Raw genomic sequence first — 25,764 nt, 5'->3', positions numbered from 1 at the left:
CGTGGTTTCCCAAGGGCTTTTGAAGGCTTTGCTGGGCCCGCTGCTGTGAAAAGGCAGGTGCTTCTGAAAGAGGCCTTACGCTGCTCCTGCTTCTCTGTGCCGCCCCTGTGGGCTTGAAGGGCCCAGGCCTGCACGAGTCCCCACCACACCTCTGAAGTGGGTGGCTGGTCCCACTCTTACAGAGGGTGCCCTGAAGGCTGAGGCCGGGAGTCTTAGGGGGCTGGTGGGTGATCTAGTCCCATCCCCAGTCTCACTGAGCAGGCCCCACGGCCTCTGACCTTGGCCTCAAGGACGCTGCACGTGTTTTGTTCCAGCCCTGAGGAACCACCCCCGCCCTCCTCAGCCTGATCCCAGAAGAGACGTGGAGGTGCTTTGGCCCCTCTGACTCAGGTCAGTGCCAAGTGGGGTCATGAGCCTCTGTCTTCTATGCTCTGAACTAACCCACCCCCTCAGTGTCCCGGAAGGGACCTGCTTGTCTAACCACTTGGGTTTTGTCCTGGGCTTGTAGGATGCTTTCATCAGTGGGAGTCTTCAGGGTGGTAGGGACCTTGAGCGCTCTGCTGCTCAGGACGTCGTCAGCCCTTTTCCCTCGTGCTCTTTCTGCCATCTTCCTGTCCTTTATCCAGGTCACAGGCCCTGTCCCGACCCCAGGTACCCCCTGCCAAGACAGCAAGGGGATCCCATGTTTCTCCTAGCCTGCCATGTGCCAGCTGCTTGCTTCACTCACACACATTCTCTCAGGCAGCGCCTAGCATGGCAGTTACCCACCCAGCTCAGGAATCTTCGTTCCACTGCCGACCTGCTGTGTGACCCTGAGAAAGTCCCTCCCCTCTCTGGTCTCTGCGTTTCAGTTCTGTGGGAGCTGTTTGTCAGGCAGCAGAGGGTGCTGCTGCTTAGTGATGTGTGTTGTTGCTGTCAGCTAACTGCTGAGCGACAGACTGTCCCAGAACTCAGTGGCTGACGCACCAGTCATTTGCCTGCCCACAGTTCTGCAGCATGGGCTGGGCTCCGCGGGGTGGTTTGGCCGGGCTTACCCGGAGGCCACCGTCTGGCACTCGTCAGAGTTCGATGGGGCTGCACAGTCCGAGGGGGCCTTGCTCACGCATCTGAATCTTGGCCGGTGTTGTCGGCTGCTGGGGGCCCAGTTCTCCGGTGCACAGCCTCTCCAGGAGGCCGGCCCAGGCTTCTCTGGGGACCGGGTGCCAAGAGGGCAGCCCCTGCGTGCACGTACTCATCCAGCCTCTTCTTGCTTCACCTTGCGGATGTTCCAGTGGCCAAGGCCAGCCACACGGCCAGGCCCAGAACCCGAGGGGAGAGGCCAGCAGGAGGGCAGCAACACGAGGCGGTGGGCTTGACCACGTGAGGAGAGCGTGGTGCCCAGGAAGTCCGCTTGTTGTCCTGTGCCCATGGAGGGCAGACCCCGGCAGGTGGGAGGCCCCCAAGGGACTTTTTAGCCCTTACTCTTGTCGCTCTCAAAGCCCTGCTCATTTGCCAGGCACTGTGATGGCGCTCTGTGCCACAGAGGCCCTCTCAGAGGGTTGGGGTGGGGACGGGGCCTTCACAGCCCCAGAGCAACAGCCCCTCCCCAGAGCCAAGAGGCAGCAGAGCTCATGTGTATGCAGTCAGTGTACTTAGCGAACACCTGCTGTGTGCCGGGTTTACTCTCTGGGGATACTGAAGAATCCCACAGGCTGTGGGATCGCCTAGGGGGCATCTAGAAGAGCCTGGAGCAGGAGGGGCTGCCAAGAGGGTCAGCAGCCCACCCCGGTGGCCTGCACCAGATTGCCCGTCAGCCCTGGGCTCACACACCACTATCTCTCCCCTCCCACCATCCAGCCTCAAGGATACTGCCCTTCTGACACCCCGTGTCATCTGCCGTCCCTCCGCTGCTGCAGCCCCTCGGAATAAAATGTTCTGTGGCTCCTGACCCTGCCTGTGTCCCTGCAGACCCTGGTCCCTTCCTCTTCAGAATTGCTGCCCGTTGTCTCCTTCAGAGTCTTCCATCCACACTTTTTCCCAATACTGCTCCCCGCAGGGTGATTGGTGGCCTTTAAAGGGTCAAGTTGCAGTCTCCCCTGGCCCCTGACTTCACCTGCCTTTCCAGTCCTGGGCATGTACGCATGGTTCCCTTTTGCAGAAGAGGAAACAGTCTCAGAGAGGTGGGATGGGGTCATTGCCCTTGACCAGAAGTCAAGGTCCTGCCTCAGGTGCTGCTTCATCAGGGTGACCTTGCAGCCCTGAGGGTCTCACACCTCTCCCTGACTTTCACCCCATAGCGCAGCTAAAGCCGGGCCTTTGGACACAAGTCGGATCTGGCAGGGACTGCAGACCAAGCAAGTGTGGCCAGCACATTCCTCTTCTGCCCAGAGCCTCTGGACCCCTCTGTGAATGTCTAGAGACAAGGCTTTGCTGCCCCTGTACTCCTGCCTGCCCCCCATCAATCATGGACACGGTCATGGCCATGGCCCCTCAGACCAATAACTGCCACCCTATTAAACCTGATAGACCACCCACTGCTGGCCCAGCACTATGCTGAGGCTTTTGCAAGGATCATCTTTTCATCCTTCATCTTCAGGCGGCCTGTAAGGCAGGTGTCACCCGCAGATACAAATGGGAAAAGCTTTCAAGAGGTGGGACGACCTGTACAAGGTCACACAGCAGACTTCAGTCTGGCTTAGTCTCAGCCCTGTCTCTGACATGCTGTGTGACGTGGGGCCCAGACCTGGGTCCCTCTGGTCCTCCCTTTCTCCACCTGGACAAGGAAGGCAGGGTTGGACCTTCTCTACAGGCTGAGGTGAACAGTTGTGTACCTGCTTGCATGGCCCGCATTCTGTCTTGAGCAGAAATGCCTACCCCAGACTCGGGCCATATGGAAAAGCCACCTTTAATTACGGGGGCGGATGTGGGACACTGGCCTGGCCAATCAGAACCTCCATCTCCCAGGTCACCGTGATTGGGTGGAGATGAGCGTGTGACGCAGGGAGAGGTCTCACCCAGGAATTTTGCTGGGAAGCATGGGAAAGTCACTGTCTTCCCATGAGGGTTGTTGAGCTAGGCAGGTGGAAGGGGAGACCAAGAACACTGCATGGGGTCCTAGATCCAGCTGTACCTGACACTAGAAAAACTTGATTCCTCAGTTTCATTAGTCTGCAGCTTACTGTATTTGCCCAAATTGCTCTGAGTCAATTTCTGCTGACTACAGAAGAGCCCGCACTGACCCCTATGAATGTCAAGGCTGGAGGGTCGTGGTGCACAGTTCGTACCCCTCCAAGGCCAGCTGTGTGCCAGTGCAGTGTCCAGCACCCGATATCAGGGAGATGAGAATGGAGTTGTTTGAGGTAGAGTCAGGGTGAGTCCCGGGCCCATTGCTCTGAGAGGATCCCCCACACCTCCCTTGGTAGTGTGGGTGGTTGGAAGAAAGGGGTGGCAAGGATCAGGGACACCCTAGGGGAGAGAGAGAGGGTCCTGCTGGGGTGTCAGTGTTGTGAAGGATTCTGAGGGCCTGAGACAGGGTTCATGAACACAGGAGGTGTGGGAGAAGGACTACCTCCCATTGCCAGGAAATGGGTCGATACTGTCCCCTTTCTAGGGTGTATTAGGGGCCTCAGTCCGCCATCCTGTCTCCCCACTGCCCTAACTCAGTTTGACGGGGAGGGAGGATCCTTAGGTCCACCCCATTAGTGGCCTTGACTGGTGTGTGGCACCCCCAGAGTCACGCTCCCTCTGCTTGCCCACTCTGAAGGCACTTCTTGTCCAACTGTCCTTCCACCTGTCCATCAAGCAGCCATTTGTCCAGCAAAACTTGACTGCCCTCTGTGGGCCAGGCCCTGCCCAGGGGATGTCCTGGGGCGCAAGACAGGCCAGCCCTGTCAGACCTAGGCATCAGATGGACAGGACAGACAGGCAGCTAAATAAGTTAATTGCATATATTCCAGGGGCTGCCGTGGGCTGCTTCTGTGCTGTGAGCGAGGCGGGCGCAGCTGTGGTGTGCCCCAGACTGTCCCAGGCCTCTCCATCACCCACAGTCCCTCCATGCTATCTCAGCTAATGACTAATAGTCTTCTCCATTCAAAGAGCAGGACTCTGGGCTGAAGACCCCACATGCTCCCAGCCCCAGGGCTCCGGATGTCGCTGGTTTATTTGCATTTCATTTGCATGTCCATCTCACACTTCCCACCTAGAGAACGTCCACACCTACTGGCCACCAGAGGGCGCAAGAGGCAAAGACTTGGTCAGGCCGGTGGTCCTCCCAAGTGGTCATTGTCCACATTCCTAGCGTTCCTGGTGGGTGCATTAGGATCCTCTGCTTTTTTTCACCCCATATGTCCTTGCTCCCATTTTTCAGAGAATGAACTAAGGTTCCACGAGGCCGGATTACCCAGCAGGACCTCACACCTACCCCCATGTGCTCCTGGGACTATGTTGGCAGCCTCCCCTCCTTGCCAAGGTGGAGGTGTGGGCATTCCCAGACCCGACTCAGTAGGATTTGCTCCCAGGACAGCCCCAGAGATAGGAATTGGGGGTAGCTGGGAGAGAGGCAGTGAGCTCCCTGTCCCATGAGGCATTCAAGCTGGAACCTAGCACCCATGAAGGTAGGGATGACCTGGAAAGGATCCCCGCTCTGGGTGAATTGTGAGGCCACCCCAGGCTCTTTCAAATCTGTGGATGGGGTAAAAGGAGGCCCAGGAGAGCAGTGACTTGCCCCCAGTTGGTCCACAGAGGTCAGGATGGGAATCAGTCTTCAGTTTTGTTTTTTGTCCTTAGCCCCAGTCCAAGTTCTGTTTTTTTATTTCAGGCCTGCTCTACATTCCCAGAGGGTCCTACCCCTGGGAAATTCCTTCCTAGCTCTGCCACATCCTCCAGCAAGATCTTTGGATGCCTCAAGCTTGGTCCCCATGCCCCTCCATCACTCAGACCCTCTCCAGGGCTCTCTAGTTCTTCAAGAAACCCTTGGAGACACCCCTTTGGTGCCACACACAAGGCCCGGCCTGGAGGAGCCTCCAGGATGGGGGAAACTGAGTCAGACACAGACATCCCCAACCGCCTGGGTCAGTGCTGGGCTGGGAGGAGGGATGGGGATAGAGGAACCCCAGATGGGAGGAGGGGGCATTGAAGGTGGGCCTCGAAATGTTTCCAGCCTCCAGGAGGAGGGGCTGCTTTTGTCCCCACTTTTCACATGAGTGAACAGGCTCACAGTGGTGCAGTGACCAGCCTGAGATCATGCAGTGAGTGGAAACCGGAACTGGGATGGGGACCCAGGCCCTCTAACCCTGAGGCCCTATCTACTGGACCACACTATACTTGCCATGGAGGGTCCGTCAAAGCCTCACATTCTGACATTGTGGGAGAGGATCTGGAGGAGTGAGAGGCAGCTTTTCCACCTCCATCCTCCTACCTTCTCACCCCTACCTCCACCAGTCCCCGCATCCCCCATCCTCTGGACCCCTTCCCAAATCTCCCTCTGTGGTCCTTTCTATTCCCTTCTCCCCCCAACCCTTCCTTCCACCCTCTAACCTCATACTCCAGCAACTAAGGGTGTCCCCTCATCTGAGAAGACTGAGGTTGAGACTGACTGCCCTACTGGGAGATGAAGGTTCACATGGGGTGACACAGCCAGTGATGGGGAGGGTATAGGACAGGAACTGGGGTAAAGACAAAAGGGAGGGACTGTTACGGGAAACAGTGTGAATGATAGAAGGTGGAACTGGCCAGAATGGGAAGGGGGTGTGTAGCGGGGGGGGGGCAGGAGCAGGAACATGGGAGGGAGCCCTACTGGTGGGAGGGGGCAGTGGGTGGGATGCATGGGGGTAGACCCAGCCAGCTCAGATCAGGCAGACCCTTCCCTGCACGCCCAGGCTGCTCCCAGAGCTGCTCCAGCTGCTGCCCTCACGTAACCAGAGCCTGCCTGTTGCATCAGAGGCAGGCGGGCAGCCACAGGTAAACAGAGCAGCCCTCGGGGGGCCCGGGGCTCCCCAGCCACCTCCACGCTCCCCAAGCCTTGTTCTGTGCTTTGGAGCCAAGGCAGAAGCCCCCATCCTAGCATGGGCTCTGGTGTATCCTTGGGACATCTGAGTGTTTGGTGTTGGGCATTGTGGGGCAGCGCAGTGGGGGCAGAGGCAGGACCCCTGGTCCCTACCTTCTTATGACAGTGTGAACCCTAGCTTATGTCCAAAGATGAAAGCTTTGCCCAGACTAAGGATCCAAACTGCCCGTGTCACAGATGGGTAGATTGAGGTTGGGGGAGAGGCCTCCCGGAACCCCAAGTTTCCTGCCTCAGTGTTCCCCCACACACTGACATCTCTACATGCTCCCCGCAGAGTCCAGGAGTCTAGCCATCCCCTGTTGTCTTCCAAGAAGGTGGATACCAAGCAGCCATTGCAACCCACCTGCTCTCCCACTCTATCTGCCCCAAATTGACCCCCTCCTCTGCATCTCCCTGCCTCTCTTTGGGTGCCCAGCCCAGTCTGCTTCTGCCTACCGCTCTGGCTTCATCTCCCTCATCTTGCCCACCAAAGAATGCTGTGCTTTCTGCCTCTACACCTTTGCAAGTGCTGTTGCCTCTTGGAAAACCCTTCTCCCAGTGGCAAACTCCTATTCGTGCTTCAAGGCCTAGTAAACAATGCCCCCTTTTATGGGAAGACCTCTCTGGCCCCTCTGGCGCAGTTCTGATTCTCCAGAGCTTGGGGGAGTGTGTGGCAGCTCTGCCTTCTCCAGACCAGCGGTTTCTTCAGGATTACACAGTCCAAAATCATCTTCATTCTGTAATTCTACTCACATTGGTTCACTCACCAATCCTGTTCTGATTTCCCTTCTGGGCTTGGCCCTCTGCTGGGATCCCAGGGAGGGAGTGGATACAGGGGTCTGGGCTGGGGTCTAGTCCTGGAAGCCACACCCCCTGCACGCAGCTGACCTTTAAAATGGAGGAGGACACCCAGCAGCCAGAGGGGTCTGTTGCCCTCCTGTGGAGACACGGGAGGCAAGCAAGCATCCAGCTACAGGGGCACATATGAGCTGTCCCCCCATTTGAGTGAGAGCAAGCCTCGATGTTGGCTTCCAGAAGGGCTCCGTCCCTGGGGCCTTTAGGGTCTTGGGTCAGAGTTATATTTCACTCAGTTTAGAATAAGTCTAGGGTTGGGGCTAGCAGTGATCCGAACTAGAGACAGGGTCCGAATTAGCGTCAGGGTCACAGTAATAAGGTCAGGGCACCCAGTGAGGGCGGGAGAAGCCTGGCGGGTCTGATCCAGCCCCCGCCCCGGTCCCCTTTCTTCATTATACGCCCTCCTAACTTCAGCGTCTTCCGGGGTCTGAGTCCGGGTCCCCAGAACTCCCGGGGCGGGGCCACGCCCAAGTGCCTGCCCGTCACGGCCCATATGCAAATGAACCCCACCCCGCCCAATCAGCTCCCGCGGGGGCGGGGCCGCCCATTCTGGAGGCACCTGTGGCAGCTCGGGCGCTGCGAGCTCTGGGCTGCGGCTGCCAGACTGGTCCGCTAGCGTCCAGAGGGCCCCGGGCCCAGCAGGTGCGTGTCGCGTCGGGCCGAGCTTTGTGTGGTGTCATTTGAATGGCACCTGTAGTTAAGGTCGGGTTTGAAAGTCTAAGTGTGCTGCTGTGCGTTGGAGAATTGTGTGGCTAAGAGATGTGCGTCCTAGGATGTGAGCCTGAGATGTTGTGTGTCCTGAGCGGTTATGTCCAAAGGGTGTGAGTCTGAGGGGTGTGTTCAAAGGGTTGCGAGGCCAAGGGTTGTGTTTCTGAGAGGTTGTGTGTCCAAGGGGCAGGTGTCTGAGGGTTTTGATGTCATTTGGAGAATTGTGTGTCCAGAGTTGTGGGGCCATGGCCCCCTGTTAAGTGTCTTTGAGCTGTGTGTCTGGTCTGTGAGCTGGAGTGTGTCCCTCTCGGGGGATGCACCCCTTTGCACATCCTCCAGGCCCTCGTACACACCCAGTGCCTTCCTGCTATGGCTGTGCCCTTGTGGGTCACTGCCCCACACCTGCATGTGACATGACTATCCATGTGTGCCTGTGACTGCCATGACCCTTACCTGCCCTGTGGGGTTTGAGCTTCAGGCAGCGAATGTGGGGCCTCAGCTGGGCCCACGGGGTGCCTGTGAAGCTTGGAGACAGGATAGGAGGCATGGAGCCCTGGGTGGTGGTGGGGAGCACAGCTGCCTGTGTCACTACCCCCTTCCCTATGCCTCAGTTTCCCCATTGGGGAAATGGGTACAGGAACAGTAGTCACAGCCCTCTGAGATTGTCAGCACATGACAAGCTGGTGGCTGTGTTACCTTCACAGTCATGCTCCCCCTATGTGCACCCTCAACCTCTCCCAGGGTCCAGGGCTGCAGACATGGCTGACTGATCTACCTGGCTATCCTCAGTCCCTTTGTTGCAGACTTGAGAAGTCAGAAATAGCGAGGCCATGCTGGCCTGCCCCCAAATCCTCACCCGGGATGGTCAGGACCTCTGGACATTTGGCATCCAATGACAAGAACTCTCAGACTATTGGGGTGACAGAAATTGGGTTCAAAACAGTATTTAGACTGAGAAGGACAAGTGTATGGGGTTTGATTGCAAAGGTCAAAGGGGCTTTGGGAGAAGTCAGCCTTCCTCCGTTCTGTCCCCATGCCTGCCTCCCACTGCCTGTCTGAATCGAGGAGTGAATCTTGATTTCCAGGGAATGGAATTTTAGAACATTGAGGGCCCAGGAGTCACCTGCAAGAGCTGAAAGCTGTTTCTCTGGTCTGAAGTGCCCACTCTGCAGGAGGGAAGACTGAGGCCAGATGGAGACATCCAGGCCCCTCAGAGAAAGTTGGGACTCAAGGCTGCCCCTCTGCCATCCAGAGAGAACAAAGCCAGGAACGAGGGGCCTAGGCTTCTCTATCCCTTGCTGTGTGACTTCAGACAGATCATTGCCCCTCTCTGAGCTCTGCAGCTGCCCCTGTGACCTGAGCAAGTTGAGCTCAGTTTTACATCCTACCTCCAACTAATGATTTATTTTGTTAAATCATTACCCAACGAGGCAGACATCTGGAAAATGCAAATTAAGAGGTCAAAGGGAATTAAAATCATTTGTCACCCCAACTCAGATGTAATGAATGTAGGAATGTTTGGGGTCTGGACTACTAGAAGGTTTGAGGAACATAGGCACCTGTAGACAGATGTCATTTTTCAGAGAGGATTTGTCATACACTGGGATCCCATCTGGGGTCAGAGAACTCACCCCAACCCTGGCCCTTGAACCCCTGTAGGGTGCACACAGAAGTTGGGTCCTGTTTCTCAACCCCCAAAAGGAGTCTCCTTGGGCCTGTGTCTTAGGAGCTGTGAGGCTGCCCTGTCACCCCAGGCCCAAGAACGAGCGTCTTGGACCCCAGTGATGTCCCAGGTTCACGCCGCAGACTGGGCAAGGGTGGTGATTTGTAGGTGCAGCAGGATGGCCTTGGGGTACAAGCCGAGGCTAGAGTGAGAATCTGGGGGGTCTTGCTGTGTGGCCTGGGGAGACTGCTTCCTCTTGTGTAAAATGGGGACGGTGATCTCCGCATCACTGGGCTGTCTGTGGGTCAGGCAGGTTCTGTGTGTAAATGAGGTGGCATGTGGGCCTGGGCAGACAGTAGGCACTCGGTAATAGGAGATGCCATCCGAACTGTGACCGAGTGGAAGTCCTGTGAGCCCCATCTAGGCCCATCCCCACCCCACCCTCTAACAGGGCCAAGGAGGCCTCAGGGCTGTCCATTCTCCTGGCCTGCTCTCCTCCAGGTCCAGGCTCACCGGAGATCGAGGCAGGGCCCTCAGAAGGGAGCAATTGAGGCTGGTTGGCACAAGGAGTCACAGGCTGTGGGCACAGGCCTGCCCCTGTCCACTTTCTACACCCACAGCCCCCACTGTCTCCCACCAAATGCTGTCCTGGCCTCTTGCCGCAATAGGACTTCTCCCCACAGCAGCCATGGGGTCTTCTGAGAATCCTGAATCAGACCACAGCTCTCACCTCGTGCACCCTCTGTGGCTCCCCATTGCTCTACAGTGCACCCTCTCATACCCACCCCTGAGGCCCCATGTGGCCTCCCTGCCCTCCTCTGTCTCCATCCGCTCCCCCTGCTTTAGTCACACTGCTTTAGTCACACTGGCTTCCCCTGCACCTGGAAGCTGACCAGCATGTTCCCACCTCAGGTCCTTTGCACCTGCCATTTCTTCCACCAGGCAGTCCCTCCCCCACATCCCAATATGGCTGCTGTCCTCCTGTCCTTGAGGACCCCACCTTTTCAGAAAGGCCCTTTTGACCCCTCTGTCCAAAGTAGCTCCCTCCCCTGCCACCCACCCCTCCTGCTTCCCCCCTGTTGAATTTCTTCCTTGAAGGCCTCTGTCTCTGCCATGAGTATGTGTCTGTTGTCACCTCTCCCACAGGGCTGGGTCTGTCCACTCCCTGCCCCTGTGTCCCCTGCACCTGGTGTGCTCTCAGACATTTCTGGGGGAAGAGAGTGGGGATCAGGGATGCCCCAAGTCCCCATCTTCAGATGGCCACGTCTTGGGTCTGCTGGGCTGTGGGCCGAGTCCCTTCCGCCCAGCGCTGACAGATGTGCTAATTTCCCAAGCAGGGAGGCCCTGGCCTCAGGGGATGAATTTCTGGGGTCCCATGGGGAGATCTTTCTCTGGAACAAAGAGAGGGAAATCTTGGGCCGTCCCTGCAGTTCTCCCTATGGCTCAGGGGACATCACTGGGTGCCTTGGGTGGCCCTGGGCTCCAATTTGGGACAGCAGGGTTGGGTTCTGAGTGTAGAGTCTCTCCCAGCTCCAGGGGTCAGGGTCCCAAACCCCTCAGGGAGGTGGGATGGGGTGGTGGCTTCTATTTGCAGTGGCTGTGTCAGAGAAACTGGCCTTCTTGGCAGACGAGGGACATGATTTCCTTCCCGGATGGACAGTGGGACCTACGGAGGGTCAATCCCTGGGCCTGAGAGGGACATGAGCACCATCCACTAAGCTGTTGTTCTGGTGGCCGTTTAGAGCAGGGATCTCCAACTGGAAGGGGGTGGGGCTCAATTTTGTTTTGTGGGCCACAAGGCCTTTAAAAGAAAACTGAACCAGTTGTCCGTGTTTCTTCCATTGATTAAGCGGTTTGCTCATTCACTCAAGGAAGGGTGACTGGGAGCCTACCGTGTACCCGGCACTGGGGACGCTCCATCCCTGCCCTCACCGAGTGGACGTTGTAGTGGGGCAGCATGACCGTCAAAGAAAGTAACAAAGAAACACAGAAAGTTTCCGGTGGGGCCAAGTGCTTCAGGGAGAGATGAATCTCCCCTGGGAAAATCGGCCTCCAGAGAAAGGGATTTCTGCCTGGCCTTGAAGGACATGAAGCCGCTCCTCAGCCCTGGGCAAGCCTGGCAAGGGTGGTGGTCCAGGGCCAAGGCCAGCTTGGGCAAGAGCCGGGGAAATGTGGCAGGTCTGTGTGGGGCTACTGTGTCAGATGCCCGAAAAGGGGCAGAACGTGTACTGGGAATTTGCTGGTAGATGAGGCCTTTCTAAAGAGGAGGGATAGGTGGGTCAGCACCTGAGGAGCTCCCAGGGACTTGTAGTACAAATGGGGAAACTAAGGCTCAGGGCATGTCAGGCAATGAATGTGAGCTGGAGCCGGGAATTGAACCCTGGTCTGGCCAGCCCCACAGCTACAGCCCTGGCCTCTCAGCACATGGCCACAGGGGGCCCTCCAGGAGCAGACCTGGGAAGGGGAAGGTCTGAGAGACCCCACTGGGCCTCAGTTTCCCCATGGGTATCAGAGGGACCCATGGACAAGGGACCTCTAAGGGGCATTTTCCAACTGGAACATTCTCAGTTTCTGGGATTCAGAGCCGCATGTGGGTGACACACCTCACAGCTCAGACCCCTATGGTTCCCAGGATCACCACAAAGATCCCTACAGTCCCCTGCCACCTGCACCGGTGTAGCCTATGACCCCCGTGAAGCCTCCAGATATGTGACCCACCCCAGATGCTCACTTCCCACAGACTCCCCAACCCCCGACTCTCCCCTGGAGCTGCTGACCACTCTGCCTCCAGAAGCCAGAGGGTTGGGCGTCTCCACTGCAGGTCTGGGGGCCCTATATGTGTCCAGGGATCTACGGGAAATGGACAACAAGCGTGCATGTGTCTGGGGGGCAGGGCAGCTTGTGGGTGTCTGCGGGTATTTGAGAGTCTGTGTGCATTTGGGGAATTGGAATGTGTCAGGGGCTCAGCGTGTGTCTGGAGGGGTCTCTGCATATTTGGGGGTCTGCACGTGCAGGGTGCTCTGAGTGTGTTTTGGGGATATGTGTGTTTGGAAAGCTGCATGAGTTTGGGGGGTCTCTGTGTATTTCGTACCACATGTCTTTTGGGGACTTTTGTATGGAGGGATTCACATGTGTTTGAGGGTGATGCATGTGTCCGGGAGATCTGTGTATGTTTTAAGCATCTGTGGATTTTGAGGGGCTCTGCATGTGTTTGGGGGACTCTTGTGTGGGGCATCCTCTTACTCTCATCTGTCCATTTGAGGAATGGGCTTTCTCTTGTCCCCCTATTCCTCAACCCCCCTGCCTCATCTGCCTAGGGCCCTTGCTCTGATCTGGGCACCTCCCAGGGCAGAGTGGAGGTGACCATGTGACCATGAAAGCTCTCGCTGCACGGGGAAGGAGGGAAATAGCTTCTACAGAGCGCCTGCTGTGAAGCGCGAGCCCCCCCCCCCCCAGCAAGGCAGCCCGGACTCTCCCCATTTCCTGGTGGAGGAAACTGAGGCCCGCAGAAGTTTGGCCACACCAGAGTCACTGCCAGAGCCCACCTGCCCTCAGGGACTACTGTGGGCGGAGCCAGCCCCTAGGTCACCCACAGAGGCCCCCCACTTGGGGCACCATCTCCCCAGGCCCCCAGGGTAGGAGGCAGGCCCGGGCCCCTGCTGGGGAGGGGAGGGTCGCTGGCAGCTGGGGTTGGAACAGCTTGAGCCCTCCAGAGAGGGGAGGGGGAGGGTCCCAGCTTTCCAAGGGGCTCTTCCTGTCGCCTGTAATGAGGTACTTGGGGAACAGGTGATGAAACCACGTCCTGGGTTGCGTGAGGCGGGGCTGCAGGCCAGATTTGCTGCAGCCGCCCAGGAGCAGCGCCCCCTCCCCGCTTCACCTCGTCCCCCTGGGCCCTCCCCTCCCCCCCCCACTGCCACCCACCTGCCTCTCACTTCTCCTTTCCTCCGCTCCTTTCCCAGTCTGGGTGCCCCGCCAAGCTGTGGCCTCTGGGCTCCGGGGTCTGGCAGCGTGACTGTGCCACTTGTCCCCCCATTTAAGCCCCACTGGGAGCCAAGAAGGGGAACTTGACTGGCTCCTGGTCTTTTCTCTCAAACCCTCACCGCAGGGCCTTTGAGGTCAGAATTCTGTGACCCATTTTATGGGGGAGGAAGTGGGGGCTTGATATCACCCAGTGTGTCTCTCTGTGTGTTGCTGTGGTCTTGCAAGATGGCATGCTGATTCAGCGCCCCCAGTTCCAGGGCCCAGCCCTTCTTCCTTCTGGCTTCTGGAAAGCCAGAAGACAAGGTCAGCAGAGCCATCATCCACCCCCTCCCCAGCTGGTGGGAGAAGGATTCTCACCCCCATTTACAGGTGAGAAAACCGAGTCCTCAGACCGGGAGAGCGCAAGGGTGAAGCGTCAGTGGGAGGGGGGCATTCTTTCCAGCTCCCGTAGTATCTCCATCACCAGGATGCTAAGAGGCCTCACCAGGTCAAGGAGGTGACAGTCTATGGCCTGAAGGACCCCAGAGGTGTTTGTTGATTGACTTAGGGACCACAGGTACCGCCGTAGAGAGTTTATGGTGCTCCGGGCACTCATGAAACCTTCCTGTGTCCTCTCATTCTTTCCCTGCACAGTGCTCAGGCCTGGGATCTGGGCTCTTCTCCCACCTGCCACGTATGCCACCAGTGCATCCAGGCCCTTTCATTGCCAAGCGATTCTTGTGCTTCTGCCCCCCGTCCCAGTTCAGGCCTCACATCTCTCACCTGGACACCTGCCCCAGCCTCTCCCTGTCACCTTCCTCCTTCTTAGATGCTACTCCCCACAGCAGCCATGAACAGGGGAAGCTTTTTTTTTTTTTTTTTAATCTTTTGATTGAGTTAAATCATGGAGAGAAGAAGGCACAAATTATCGGAGTAGGGCTAACACATTTGCACAGGCTAAACATGTCTGAGTCCCTGGACTGGGGACCGGGGAGCAGCCCCTGAACGTCCCACTGCCCTGTCACAGTACCCTCCCGGGATGGCCGCTGCGCTGACCCTCATCACTGTAAGGGAATTTTGCCTCCTCTGGAACTTTCCGTACTTGGAATTACACAGCGTGTCCCCTCTGTGGAGTCTGGCATTGTGGAATGGGCCCGCGACCTGGGAGAGTCACCTGTGAGCTGCATGGAGCTGGAGTGCGTCCTTTCACTGTGCTATGTAGTGTCCCTTCGTTGACTCTAGTACAGAGTATTAGCCGATTCTCCCATGGAGGCTGTTTGGGTTGGGTTCCAGCTTGGGGCAATGATGAATGAAGCTACCGAAAACACTCTTGTCTGTGTCTTTTGGTAAAATATGGACCCATTTCTCTTGGGTGAATACTGAGGAGAGAGATCGCTGGGTCATAGGGAAGACAGATACCTTTAGTAGACACCAGATAGTTTTCCAGAGCGGCTGTACCTCTTTCCCCTCCCACCAGCCGTGTAAGAGAGTGGAAGAGGATTTATTTTCTTTCTTTTTTTTTTTTTTTTAAGATTTTTATTTATTTATTTGACAGAGAGAGACAGCGAGAGAGGAAACACAAGCAGGGGGAGTGGGAGAGGAAGAAGCAGGCTCCTAGCGGAGGAGCCTGATGCGGGGCTCGATCCCAGAATGCCGGGATCACGCCCTGAGCCGAAGGCAGACGCTTAATGGCTGAATCACCCAGGCACCCCGCAAGGGGATTTTTCAAACTATAAAATTATATTCCAACCCCCTGCCCCCCAATTCTCCATGGCTCCTCATTGACCTCAGAGTAAATCCCATAGTCTTCACTGTGGCCTTATGTGATCCGACCCTCACAATCTTCCCTGCCACCATCCTTCCTCCCTCTCCCCTCTCCCCTCTCCCCACTGTCATGCCATCCAGCCATACAGTCTTCTGTGATTTCTTTAAAATACCAAACTCCTGGGACACCTGGGTGGCTCAGTGGGTTAAGCATCTGCCTTCGGCTGAGGTCATGATCTCAGGGTCCGGCATCAAGCTCCCTGCTCAGTGGGGAGTCTGCTTCTCCCTCTGCCAGCTGCTGTCCCTGCTTGTGCTCTCTCTCTCTTTCTGACAAATAAATAAATAAAATCTTAAAAAATAAAAATAAAATGCCAAACTCCTGATCGCTCCAGACCATTGCCCTTGGAGATCCCCCTGCCAGGAACACCCCTCCCCCCGCAAAAAATCTTCCCATGACGGGCTCTTCCCTTGCTTTGCTGTCTCTTTCTTCAGCTTCAGGTCTCAGTTCCAGTCTCACCTCTTCAGAGAGGTCTTGCCTGAAATCCCTGGTTCACATTGCACCTTTTGTGGTCAAAGCATCTCTCTTTCTGGACTTTGTTGGGTTCTAACATAGACAAGTTTTCATTAAAATGACTTGGGCAATTCTCACTGTTTGCAAAGGTCTGAGTTAGTTTCAATAATATTGTATTTTCCTCTCCTTTGAGGTTTGATAAAAGCTGTAAAACCACCTGCTGTCCTTTTAATGGTAGGTCTCGAGTCACTCTTCTAATCTTCTGTGGTCCTTGGTCTACTTAAACTTTCTGTTCTTTTGTGATCAGCTTATTGCAGTGGTTGGCACATGGTTGATAATACATGCTAAGTGTAAGGGGATGAAGAAAAGGGTAGGGAGGTGCTGGACTCTCGACTTCAAATCCCCACCCCCTGCCCAGCCACTCAGGCTCCCATCCAACTTGTCCATCAAGGCCCAACTACATGCTTCCTCCTCTGAGATGCCCTCTTGGATTTCTCCTGACCCCTCTTCCCTGCTCCACTCGCGGGTCAACGGGTCCCTCTCTTTGCTTCTCTGCTGGGCAGCCGCCACAAGCTCTCTGCTTTCTGGCTGGATATTGTGGGGGTGGAGGGAGGATGTGTGCACAGGGAGGCCTCCCCCCTCGTGCCCGGCACATTCAGCATGTGCTGCCACCTCCCCCCAGCAGTTCCGATCACGCCAACATCTGGAGAACAGGCCACCAGGCCTGTCTGCGGCTCGGTGGGGATTTGCATGTAAGTACAAATATATATGCACACCCTGGGCCTTCCGCCTCCGCATTCCTTGGCTGGCCCTTCACACCTGGGCTTGAGACAGGTCAACGCTGAGTGACTGGATTTGCATGCCCGTGTATTTCTGGGTAGGGAGTCAGCTGGGGGAGTCTGAGAGGAAGTTGTTGAGGGAAGCTGGGGGGAGTTCAGAGTCTCTCTTGACCTGTACCACACACTAAATCTGGTCCCGAGGGGCTTCCAGTCTGAGGGAGACAGAGCTGGATATACACACTGGCCCCATGGGCTCAAAACTGGAGGGGAAGTTCAGGAGCTATAGGAGTCCAGAGCGAGGGCAGGGAGGGCTTCCTGGAGGAATGAATTTTTTGAGCTGGGTTTTGAAGTGTGAGTAGGAGTTGTCCAAGTGAAAAAAGAGCTTTCCTGGCAGAGTCATTTTGTTGAAGGTAGATGAAGATGGGCAGGGGCTGATTCAGGGAGGGCCTCAAATACCAGGCTGGTTATTTCTCCTGAGGGCAGAGGGGAACCATGGAGAGTGTGTGAGCAGGAAAGGGTATGATCAGAGCTGTGTGTTGGGTAGATCGCTCAAGGGCCAGAATGGGGGATGACTTTGGTTCTTGGGTGAGGACTGGGGGTCCCGAGGTCATCGAGTGTCAGAAGGGTCAAACCCATGCATGAGCCCATCTGCCTCTGTCAGGCCTGGCCCCAGAGATGGCAGAGGATCTGGTGGCTTCGGGAGGAACCAAAGGGCCCCAGAGTACAGTGACTTAAAGTGTATGATGTAGGCCTGGAATAGGGGGGGCCTCACCCCTAGTCTCTGCCCAGATGGACACAGCCCTGGTCTCCCCTCAAGTCTCCTGTCATCTCTCGCCTGGCCCCCAACAGTCCTGCTCCCCATGGCAGCTGTGGCTAAGTTTGTAAATGATAAATCAAACCCTATCCCTTTTGGGTCAAAACCCTCTCATGGCTCTCTGTCGCTCTTAGACCAAAACCCACAGTCCTCGCCACAGTTCAGAGCACCCAGAGTGACCTTGCCTCTGCGGCCTCTACCCCTGGCCTCTTTGCTCCAGTCTCAGTACTGTGTCTCGTCGTTCTTCAGGGCCTTTGGACCCGCTCCTCTTCCACCTGGAACTCACTTCCTGTCTCGGCTCTTGGGTCTCAGTTATGAGAGGCCCCCCTGGCCCCAGCCTTCTGGTTTGTGGGGCTCCCTCATTATGTGAACCCTGCCCTGGCCTGGATGTCCTTGTCTAAACTGGGGACAGATTGAGAAGGGTCCAGATTCAGATCTTCCAGGCCCGGAGATTCATGTCTGAGTCCCATGTTCCCATGGGACCCCAGGCACGGGGGCATTTCCGGAGTCACCTTGGCACCAGGACCTCCGGACCAGTGCCCCCCTTCTGTCCCCAGGGACCTGTCAGGGCGGGGGCAACACGTCCCAGCCGTGGGAACGCACCCGATTCCGGCCAGGGATTAAAATTAGCCCGGGAAGTTAAATTTAGCAAGTCAAGCTGGAGCTGGGGGGCCAGGGCTGGGGCTCCCGTGGGTCCTGGCTCTGCATAGTTGTGACTGCTCAGAGACCCAGACCAGAGAGAGTGGAGGGCACACCTGGGGTCACACAGCAAGCCAAATACAGCAGTGTCTAACACTTCTGAGCCCCGGGACTCTGGGACAGTGCCGGGGGCGGGGTTCCATCCAAACCCCTGGGGCTGGAGTCTGGGAAACAGCTATGGTTGCTCCTGGAGATGGACCCACACTTTCCTACACCTTCCTAGAGCTCATTCCGGGCCTTGTGTCAGGTCCTCTGCATTTCATACCCAGTCCCTCCACAGAACAGCACACTGAGGCCTAGGGAGAGGCCTCCCTTGCTGAGGACTGCCCAGTGGGTCAGAGGCTGTCTGGGACCTGACCGCAGGCCCACCTGACCCTGGGCAGGCCACTCACCTGAAGCCTCAGTCACCTGTGACATGAGAGGGGCTGGGAGGTCATGTGGTCATAGAGTTGGTGGAGGGGGTCTTGGATGACTTGGGGTGGCTGTCTGTACGTGCCACACGATGGGCAACGTGCCACACGTTGGGTGCCACACGATGGGCAACGTGACTCCTTCATTCCAAGGAGCCCTGCATGGGGGGGGGGGCTGGGGAAGGCCTGGACCCCACCATGTTGCATATCTTGGGGAGATGCTGCCCTCCACGAGCTGTCCATTCTCACCCTTGAGCACCCCTCCAGGGACATCCAAGGTCCTCATGAGAAGGGCCCAGGGTTTCTCTCAAGCCGACCTCAGGCCCAAACCCCAATGTGAGCTCTAAGCTTGAGGTCTTTCCAGTGTGTCCCAGGCTACACCCACCTGTTTTTTTTTTTTTTTTTAAAGATTATTTATTTATTTGACAGAGATAGAGACAGCCAGTGAGAGAGGGAACACAAGCAGGGGGAGTGGGAGAGGAAGAAGCAGGCTCATAGCAGAGGAGCCTNCACCCCCCCCCACCTCCCGGCCCTGCCGCAGGCCGATTCCAGGACCCTGAGATCAGGACCCAAGCTGAAATCAAGAGTCAGACGCTCAACCAACTGAGCCACCCAGGTTCCCCCTGTTGTTGGTTTTTTTTGTGTGTGTGTTTTTTTTTAAGATTTTATTTATTTATTTGACAGAGAGAGAGACAGCCAGTGAGAGAGGGAACACAAGTAGGGGGAGTGGGAGAGGAGGAAGCAGGCTCCCAGCAGGGAGCCTGATGTGGGGCTTGATCCCAGGACACGGGGTGGGGGGGGGATCACGCCCTGAGCCACAGGCAGATGCTTAACCACTGAGCCACCCAGGCGCCCCCAATTCTTTTTAAATGGATATAATGTATAATCACCAAGAGGGGAAAGTTAGAAAATTCAGGTAATCAAAAAGGGAAGAAAAAAAGACAACAAAGGTCACACATTGTACAATTCCATTTACATGAAACATCTAGAACCCACAAGTCCATAGAGACAGCTGATCCACGGTTGCCAGGGGCTGGAGGGAGGACAGGGAGTGACTGCTAATACGTATGGGGTCTCCTTTTGGGGGAATGAAAATTTTCTGGAACTAGCTGAAGGTCATGGTTGTACAACATTGTGAACGCACTAAGGGCCACTGAATTGCACACTTTAAAATGGTTAGTTTTAGGTGGTGTGAATTGCATCTAAATTTTTTTTAAGAAGCGGAAAAATTCACCGATAGATTTCCACCCAGCAGTGACTCCTATCTTGCTCATTTCTGTCTAGTCTTTTTTCTACTCTCAACGCAATTTTTAAATATTTGTTTTCTTGTAACCACAGCCCTTGATCTTGCTTGCTGGGGAGCTGTGATAGGATTGACTGGCTTACAGGTGTCCGATGCGCGGAGCAGGCTTTTTTCCCAGTGGTTCAAGATCAGTGATTCAGGGAACAATGTTTCCTGAGCACTGCCAGGTATGGGCATCAGATGTCCATCCAGCCTGGCTCGTCAAGGGCTTTTAGGCTGTTGCCAGTATTCCTAATAGCTGCACATATGTGGCGCCTGCTGTGTGCTGGGCAGATCTGAATGCCTCGCGTGGGTTAGCTCATTTTATCTCCCAACAGCACCGGACTGCGTGTGACACTGTTATCCGCACTGCACACACAGAGGGGCCTGGGAAGGTCATTCTCCCTCGAGGTCCCACAATTACCAGCTTGTTTTGTTTTAGAGACAGGGGTGGGACATCTGTACCCCGATCCTTTGCCCTCGGTTAGGCTTCTCTTCATGTGGAATTGGGCCAAACGTGTTCCCTGAACATCTACTGCATCTGGGGCCGGTTGAGAGTAGGGATTGTGGGGATGACCCAGCCCACCTCGATTTCCCCTCTCCTCTCCCCCTCAAAGCCTGGCAGGGTCAGGCAGAAGACAGAAGGGAGGCTCGGCGCCTGGTCTCACTTTCCATCCACCCACTCTGTCCTCTTTTCCTTCCCCCCAAGGCCAAGGTCGCATCACCCAGCCTGGCACAATGGGGAGGAAAAAAATCCAGATCTCACGCATTCTGGACCAAAGGAATCGGCAGGTGAGTTCACTGGGGGGGGAGAGCAGCTGGGGGGAAGGCGTTCTTGGCAGCGGACCCAGCCTGGGCAAAGGCCTGTCTGCCTGGGGAAACTGCAAGGGAACGGGGAGCCTTGATGCGCTGTCCAGAGCTTGAGATGTAGCATTTGCTCATTTTCATGATGGTTTGTTCATTTATTCTCCCTGATGACTGGAGCCCCAGCCATGGGAGAGATGGAGCTTGACACACACCCACCCACCCAACTCAGACGGCTGGTCCAGAGAGAGGCACAGAACTGAGGAAGCCCAGAGAGGGAATCTGGGCCCTGTCCTGGAGACCAAGGGAAACTTCCCCAAGGACAGGACATTTGGGCTGGGTTTTGAAGCACCAATAGGAGTTTGCCAGGTTGAGAAGTGAGAAGCGGGAAAGCAGCAGAGCCAGGAAGGACGGCACACACAAGGCACAACATGGCATGCTGGGGGAACAGTTAGGCCCCTCCATCTCCTCCTTGCCACCCCCAATCCATGTCTTCTCCCACGCTGCCTGTGGGTCCTGGCTCCAGGTGACGTTTACTAAGCGGAAGTTCGGGCTGATGAAGAAGGCCTATGAGCTGAGCGTGCTCTGCGACTGTGAGATCGCCCTCATCATCTTCAACAGCGCCAATCGCCTCTTCCAGTACGCCAGCACGGACATGGACCGCGTGCTGCTCAAGTACACGGAGTACAGCGAGCCCCACGAGAGCCGCACCAACACCGACATCCTCGAGGTACCCCGGGGCCCTCCTCCCCAGCGCCCCCAGGTCCAGCTCCCTGCACGTGCTCCGAGCCTAGGGACGCTTGGTTGGCACAAAGGACGAGTGTTGCATTCTGGCTTTACTGCAGGTAAAGCGGGTTGGAGGCAATGTGGGGTCCCTCCGAGGGGCACCCGCCCCCACAGTAGAAATAAAAACAGCCAATGTGGGCCCCGCACACACCGCATCTCATTGAATCCTGTCCCCTGTGTGGTGAGGGCAGAAACGCAATGAAGGGCACCTTGAAGCAAGCAGACCTCACTGAGGGCCTGGAGTGTTTTTGTCTGAGCTGCTGTGTCCTCAGGAGAAAGGCAGAAACAGCCCTGCTCCAGCTGATTCATCCCCCACACCTGCCACCCAGGATGGGCAAGATCACTTCCCTTTGGGCATGGGAATCTTCTCCCAAGATGGGAAGCTGAAGTCACAGGGATGGAGAGACCAGCAGGCCTAGGGCGGCACATGGCGACCCCTCATGTTTCAGGAGGGTGGGGAGAAGCTGTCAAGGAGAGGCAGGGGTCCAGGAGTGTGCAGGTCCGGGGGAAGCAGCACGGGAAAGCCCAGAAGGTTGTCCTCCAACATTTATGAAACACCTGTTGCACGCCAGGCGCGGAGGCTGCCTTCGAGTGTGGAATGGAGGTTCCAGGGTCATATCCAGGGGGAGTGTTAGGACAGCACCAGCAGGGCCAGTGGATCTTGGCCCCCACTGTGTGACCTGGGCCTCTGTGGTCCCAGGGCAGGACAGTCCCTCTCTCACACACATGTGGAATTTGCTAGATGATAACTCACTAGGGATTTTGGTCAATGGGATTTGGCTGGAACAGGCTGTGCGTGCACTCTGACCCACCCACAGAGCTGGGTGGGGTAGGTCTCTTCCTTCTCCCATAGAACCAGGTTTCCTGGCTGGGATGGGAGGAGAGTCACCCAATTGTCTCCCCTCCCCACAGACACTGAAGCGGAGGGGTGTGGGCCTTGATGGACCAGAGCTGGAACCAGATGAAGGGCCTGAGGGGCCAGGAGAGAAGCTGCGGAGGTTGGCAGGTGACGGGGGTGATCCAACCTTGCCCCGGCCCCGACTCTATGTAAGTGACTTCCTGCACCACCATGAAGGGACCCTCCCTCACCTCCTAGGCCCAAGTGGTCAAGGCTGAGACTGAGACAGGGACCTAAGGCCAAGAAGCCTAGAGTTTGGGAGCAGGTCTCTGCCTAAGCGGAAAGGGAAGGCTTCCTGGAGGAGTGGGCATTATAGTTGGGGTTTTGAAGGATGAATAAGAGTTCAATGGACAGCAATTTCCTTCCTCTTTTATTTCTTTGATTCATCAAACACCCTGGGAAGCCCCCTCATTGCCAACCCCATGCTGAGCAAGAAGCCTCAGCTCTGGGCCTAGCTGTCAATGAGTGACAGCACCAGACACAGCCTCCTTCCGTCATGTGGGGTTAGGCCAGAGGGAGGAGTAACAAGGGCTTCCAGAGGTGGAGGCTGGCCCCTGATTTTCTGTCTTGGATTTGATGTCCTCATCTCCATGTTCCTCCAACCAATCCCGTCCTCTCTGCCCTCAGCCAGCAGCCCCTACTATGCCCAGCCCGGACATGGTATATGGGGCCCTGCCCCCACCAGGCTGCGACCCCAGTGGGCTTGGGGAGGCCCTTCCCGCCCAGAGCCGCCCATCCCCTTTCCGGCCAGCAGCCCCCAAAGCTGGGCCCCCAGGTGAGCATGGGCCATAGGCCCTGGGGCAAAAGGGGGTGGGAATCCAAGGGAGGCTTGTAGGGGGGATCTTGGCTCAGGCACTGTTTGTCTGTGCATATTACCTCTGGACCTCAGACTTCATTAGATGACATGGCCACGTGCCCTCTCTCTGGGGGTTTCCTGCTCCGCAGGCCTGGCACACCCTCTCTTCTCACCAAGCCACCTTGCCAGCAAGACGCCGCCACCCCTGTACCTGGCAGCGGACGGGCGGAGGCCGGACCTGCCCGGTAGCCTGGCGGGGGCCCGAGGGGGGCTGAGCACCTCAGTGAGTGAGGAGAAGGTGTAACGGGGCTGATGGGGAAGGGCAGGATGGCCTGGGTGTGGGCCTCAATTTCCCCTTTACCCTGTCTCCCCACAGAGAGGACTCTATGGTAGCCTACAGAGTCCATGCTCGGCCACAGCTCCGGGACCCCCACTTGGGAGTTTCCCCTTCCTCCCTGCAGGCCCCCCAGGTATGCACCACCCCCATGTGTCCTTCTGTGGGAGACATCCATACACCTGCCTGCTGGGGGTGAGGGGTGAGGGGTGGTGGTCAGCATTTCCCCACCCACCAGAACTGAAAACTGGCTGGTGAGATGGGTGAAACTTGGGCAAGGGGCTCCCTGAGGTCAGGGCCTCAGTTTATTCCCCCCCTGGCAGCATTCGAGGGGTGATGGGCCCCCAGCCGCCCCTCCCCAGCCCAGGTAAGCGCCCCAACTGCCCTACCTCTCTCCCCTCCCTTGTTCGGGTCATTGTGGGGTCCCTCCAAGTCTTCCTAAGCCTCTAGCCACTGCTGACCTCTGGTGGCCACTCCTGGTTCTACACTCAGCCCCTCCCGTCAGTTCTTGGTGGGATGGGTGGCTATTTTGGAAACCCCAAGAGGGACCTCCACCCCCTCCTTTCCCAAGGTCCTCCTGCGGAGCCTTTGCCCAAGCCACACCACCCTCTGGCTTCCTTCCCTTCCTCGCTGAGCTCACAGCCCTCCTCTCTCCCTGCAGTGGGAGCCGAAGCCTGAGTGAGGAGGGTCCCGCCGCCCGTGGCGCCTCCCCGCCAACCCCCCCAGTCAGCATCAAGTCTGAGCGCCTCTCGCCGGCCCCCGGGGGCCCCGGCGACTTTCCCAAGACTTTCCCCTATCCCTTGCTCCTGTCCCGGCCCCTGGCAGAGCCCCTACGGCCCGGACCCCCCCTGCGCCGGCTGCCTACTGCCGACGGCTGGGCTCGGTAGTGGACCCAGGGGTGGCGCCGGTCCTTCCTCCCACGCGGGATCGGGCGAGGGCACGTGGGGTCCCAATCTCCCTCCCCGCGTCGTTAGAGAAGACCCAGCAGTTACGACCCTCCAAAGTGAGGGCCTGGAGTTCGGATCCACGGTTGGGGGGCTCCTTTCTCCCTTTCCTGTGTGTGTATCCACCAATAAAACAGGCGTGGTGTCCATGGACGAAACTATCTGTCGCTGCTCAGAGCCACTACCACGTCCGGGTCCTCCCATCTCCTCCCAAGAGGTCTCAGTCTTGCCTTGTCTCGGTGTGGGGTACCCCCTCCAGAGTCCTATTCTGAGACTAGGATTAGGAGGTGGGAATCGAGGAGGAAGGCTGCTGGGGGGTAGGGACGTGGCTGGGAAGAGCCCTACCAGGGGGCGCCAGCGAGCAGAGGACTCCGTGGGCCGCGCTGCCCACCTCCTACGCCCCTGGGGGCCCTGCAGGAGAGCTTAGAGTGCTCACCTAAAGTGGTTCCACTCCAGGGGCCAGAGGCTGGGCTACCACCTCCTGAGGACGTCGAGTCGTGTGCTCAAGGGGAAGTTCCCAGGCTGGGTTGCAATCGCTTGCCTCAAGAAGCAGCTGGGTATCTTGAACGTTGTGCTACCTACCCGCCGGCTGGGGGCGGTCACTACACGATTCATCTTCTAATGGGCATATTATCCCTTAATCCCTTGACCCAGCAATTTCGATCCGTAAGAGGCAGGAGGGAGCCGGGTATTAATCTACCCACTCTGGGGGGGGCACAAACTCCCCCCACCCTGGCCGGCATCCTGAGGGCGGACTTGGGTGTCCAGGAGCCAGAGGGAGCTCCATCTGCTTCTCCTGTCCAGTCACTCACTCCCCGAGGTGGTCTCGTGGGATGTTTATAACACTCAGATCTGATCCCTGACCTTTCCGAGATCCTCAGCTGCCCCACCCCTCTATTCTGTCTGCCCTGTCGCCCACCATGTCTCCTGCCCTGAGCCCCCCTGGAAATACTTCCAGTCCCAAGCCTTGGTTGGGTGAAATGGAGGCAAGGCTGGAGAGGGTCCCTTCTTAGCCTCTGTATCTCACCCTCACGGGGGAGAAGAAGCCAGGCCAGTCCCTGAAGTCAGTGTCCACAGGTTAAGCGCCCTGTGTCGGGTTCCTAAAAATGTGGGCTGCTTTCAAAGGCTGGGGGGTGGGGGCATGGGCGGGTGGGTGTGGTTCTCTACATGGACATCCTGGGAGGCTGCACTTTCGCCATTGTCCATTAGGTGGCGCCCAATAGTGCGCTTTGGATTCTGCACTCCCGGCTCCTAAGTAAAACATAAAATAGAAATAGTAATTAAAAAAATAAAATCCCTCTTGGCTTCCAGGGGCTTCGCCCCATGTTTTCAGGCTCTGAGCCTGGGGACTCAGGGCTGTGTCATATGTTGCCTGCACATGTGTAATTATACCTGTACAGCTTGGGGTGTCCTGGGTCGTGAGAGGTCAGTGAGCAGGCTACTGGCTTCTGGAAACACCTTTGGTCCAGACTCCAGCTCTGCACCTGCTGGCTCTGTGGAGGGGGGGCTCGGAGGGCAGGGAGGGTTGTGTGGAAAGTGTTCTCTGCCAGCCTTTCTAAGGAGACCATCAGGGGCATTGTCACCATCAGAAGGACCCTGAGTCTCCCAGGAGCTCAGTCACTGGTTGAAAGCATCATGGGAATTGTGGCACAAATGCAGCCATGGAAGTCATACACCTGAGAGATACATTTCCAAGAGCACCATACGCAGAGATGGTGGACTGCTCAGCGTGGAA

At 56.9% G+C, this 25,764-nt stretch overlaps 2 protein-coding genes across 5 annotated transcripts in view; both read left to right on the top strand.

Annotated features, from left to right (window-relative positions):
- Positions 1 to 20,213, top strand: part of BORCS8 (BLOC-1 related complex subunit 8) — a 28,495-nt gene extending 8,282 nt beyond the window's left edge. Inside the window, exons 5-6 of one of the 2 annotated variants that reach the window (XM_011222463.3) lie at positions 315 to 390; positions 20,177 to 20,213. In XM_011222463.3, coding sequence (XP_011220765.1) covers positions 315 to 348 — 34 coding nt within the window. In that variant the 3' untranslated portion in view covers positions 349 to 390; positions 20,177 to 20,213. Of the gene's footprint in view, positions 1 to 314; positions 391 to 1,836; positions 1,928 to 20,176 lie in introns of those variants that run through there. The other variant, XM_011222470.3, reaches the window with a different exon arrangement.
- LOC100479541 (myocyte-specific enhancer factor 2B) lies at positions 339 to 24,163 on the top strand. 3 transcript variants are annotated; one of them, XM_034658116.1, is made up of 9 exons: positions 15,254 to 16,235; positions 20,177 to 20,259; positions 20,798 to 21,001; positions 21,970 to 22,104; positions 22,583 to 22,730; positions 22,901 to 23,034; positions 23,128 to 23,240; positions 23,390 to 23,452; positions 23,747 to 24,163. In XM_034658116.1, the coding sequence occupies exons 1-9, from the start codon at positions 15,842 to 15,844 to the stop codon at positions 23,970 to 23,972; spliced, it is 1,500 nt and encodes a 499-aa protein (XP_034514007.1). In that variant the 5' UTR covers positions 15,254 to 15,841; the 3' UTR covers positions 23,973 to 24,163. The 3 variants fall into 3 exon arrangements, with proteins under 3 accessions (XP_034514005.1, XP_034514006.1, XP_034514007.1); XM_034658114.1 differs by lacking the exons at positions 15,254 to 16,235; positions 23,747 to 24,163 and adding an exon at positions 339 to 390 and having other exon boundaries at positions 23,128 to 23,396; XM_034658115.1 differs by lacking the exons at positions 15,254 to 16,235; positions 23,747 to 24,163 and adding an exon at positions 5,775 to 7,519 and having other exon boundaries at positions 23,128 to 23,396.
- The last annotated feature ends 1,601 nt before the right edge of the window (positions 24,164 to 25,764 follow it).

Source organism: Ailuropoda melanoleuca, chromosome 4 (genome assembly GCF_002007445.2).
Source record: "Ailuropoda melanoleuca isolate Jingjing chromosome 4, ASM200744v2, whole genome shotgun sequence".
Lineage (NCBI taxonomy): Eukaryota > Metazoa > Chordata > Mammalia > Carnivora > Ursidae > Ailuropoda > Ailuropoda melanoleuca.
This window is presented reverse-complemented; position numbering and strand designations above follow the sequence as displayed.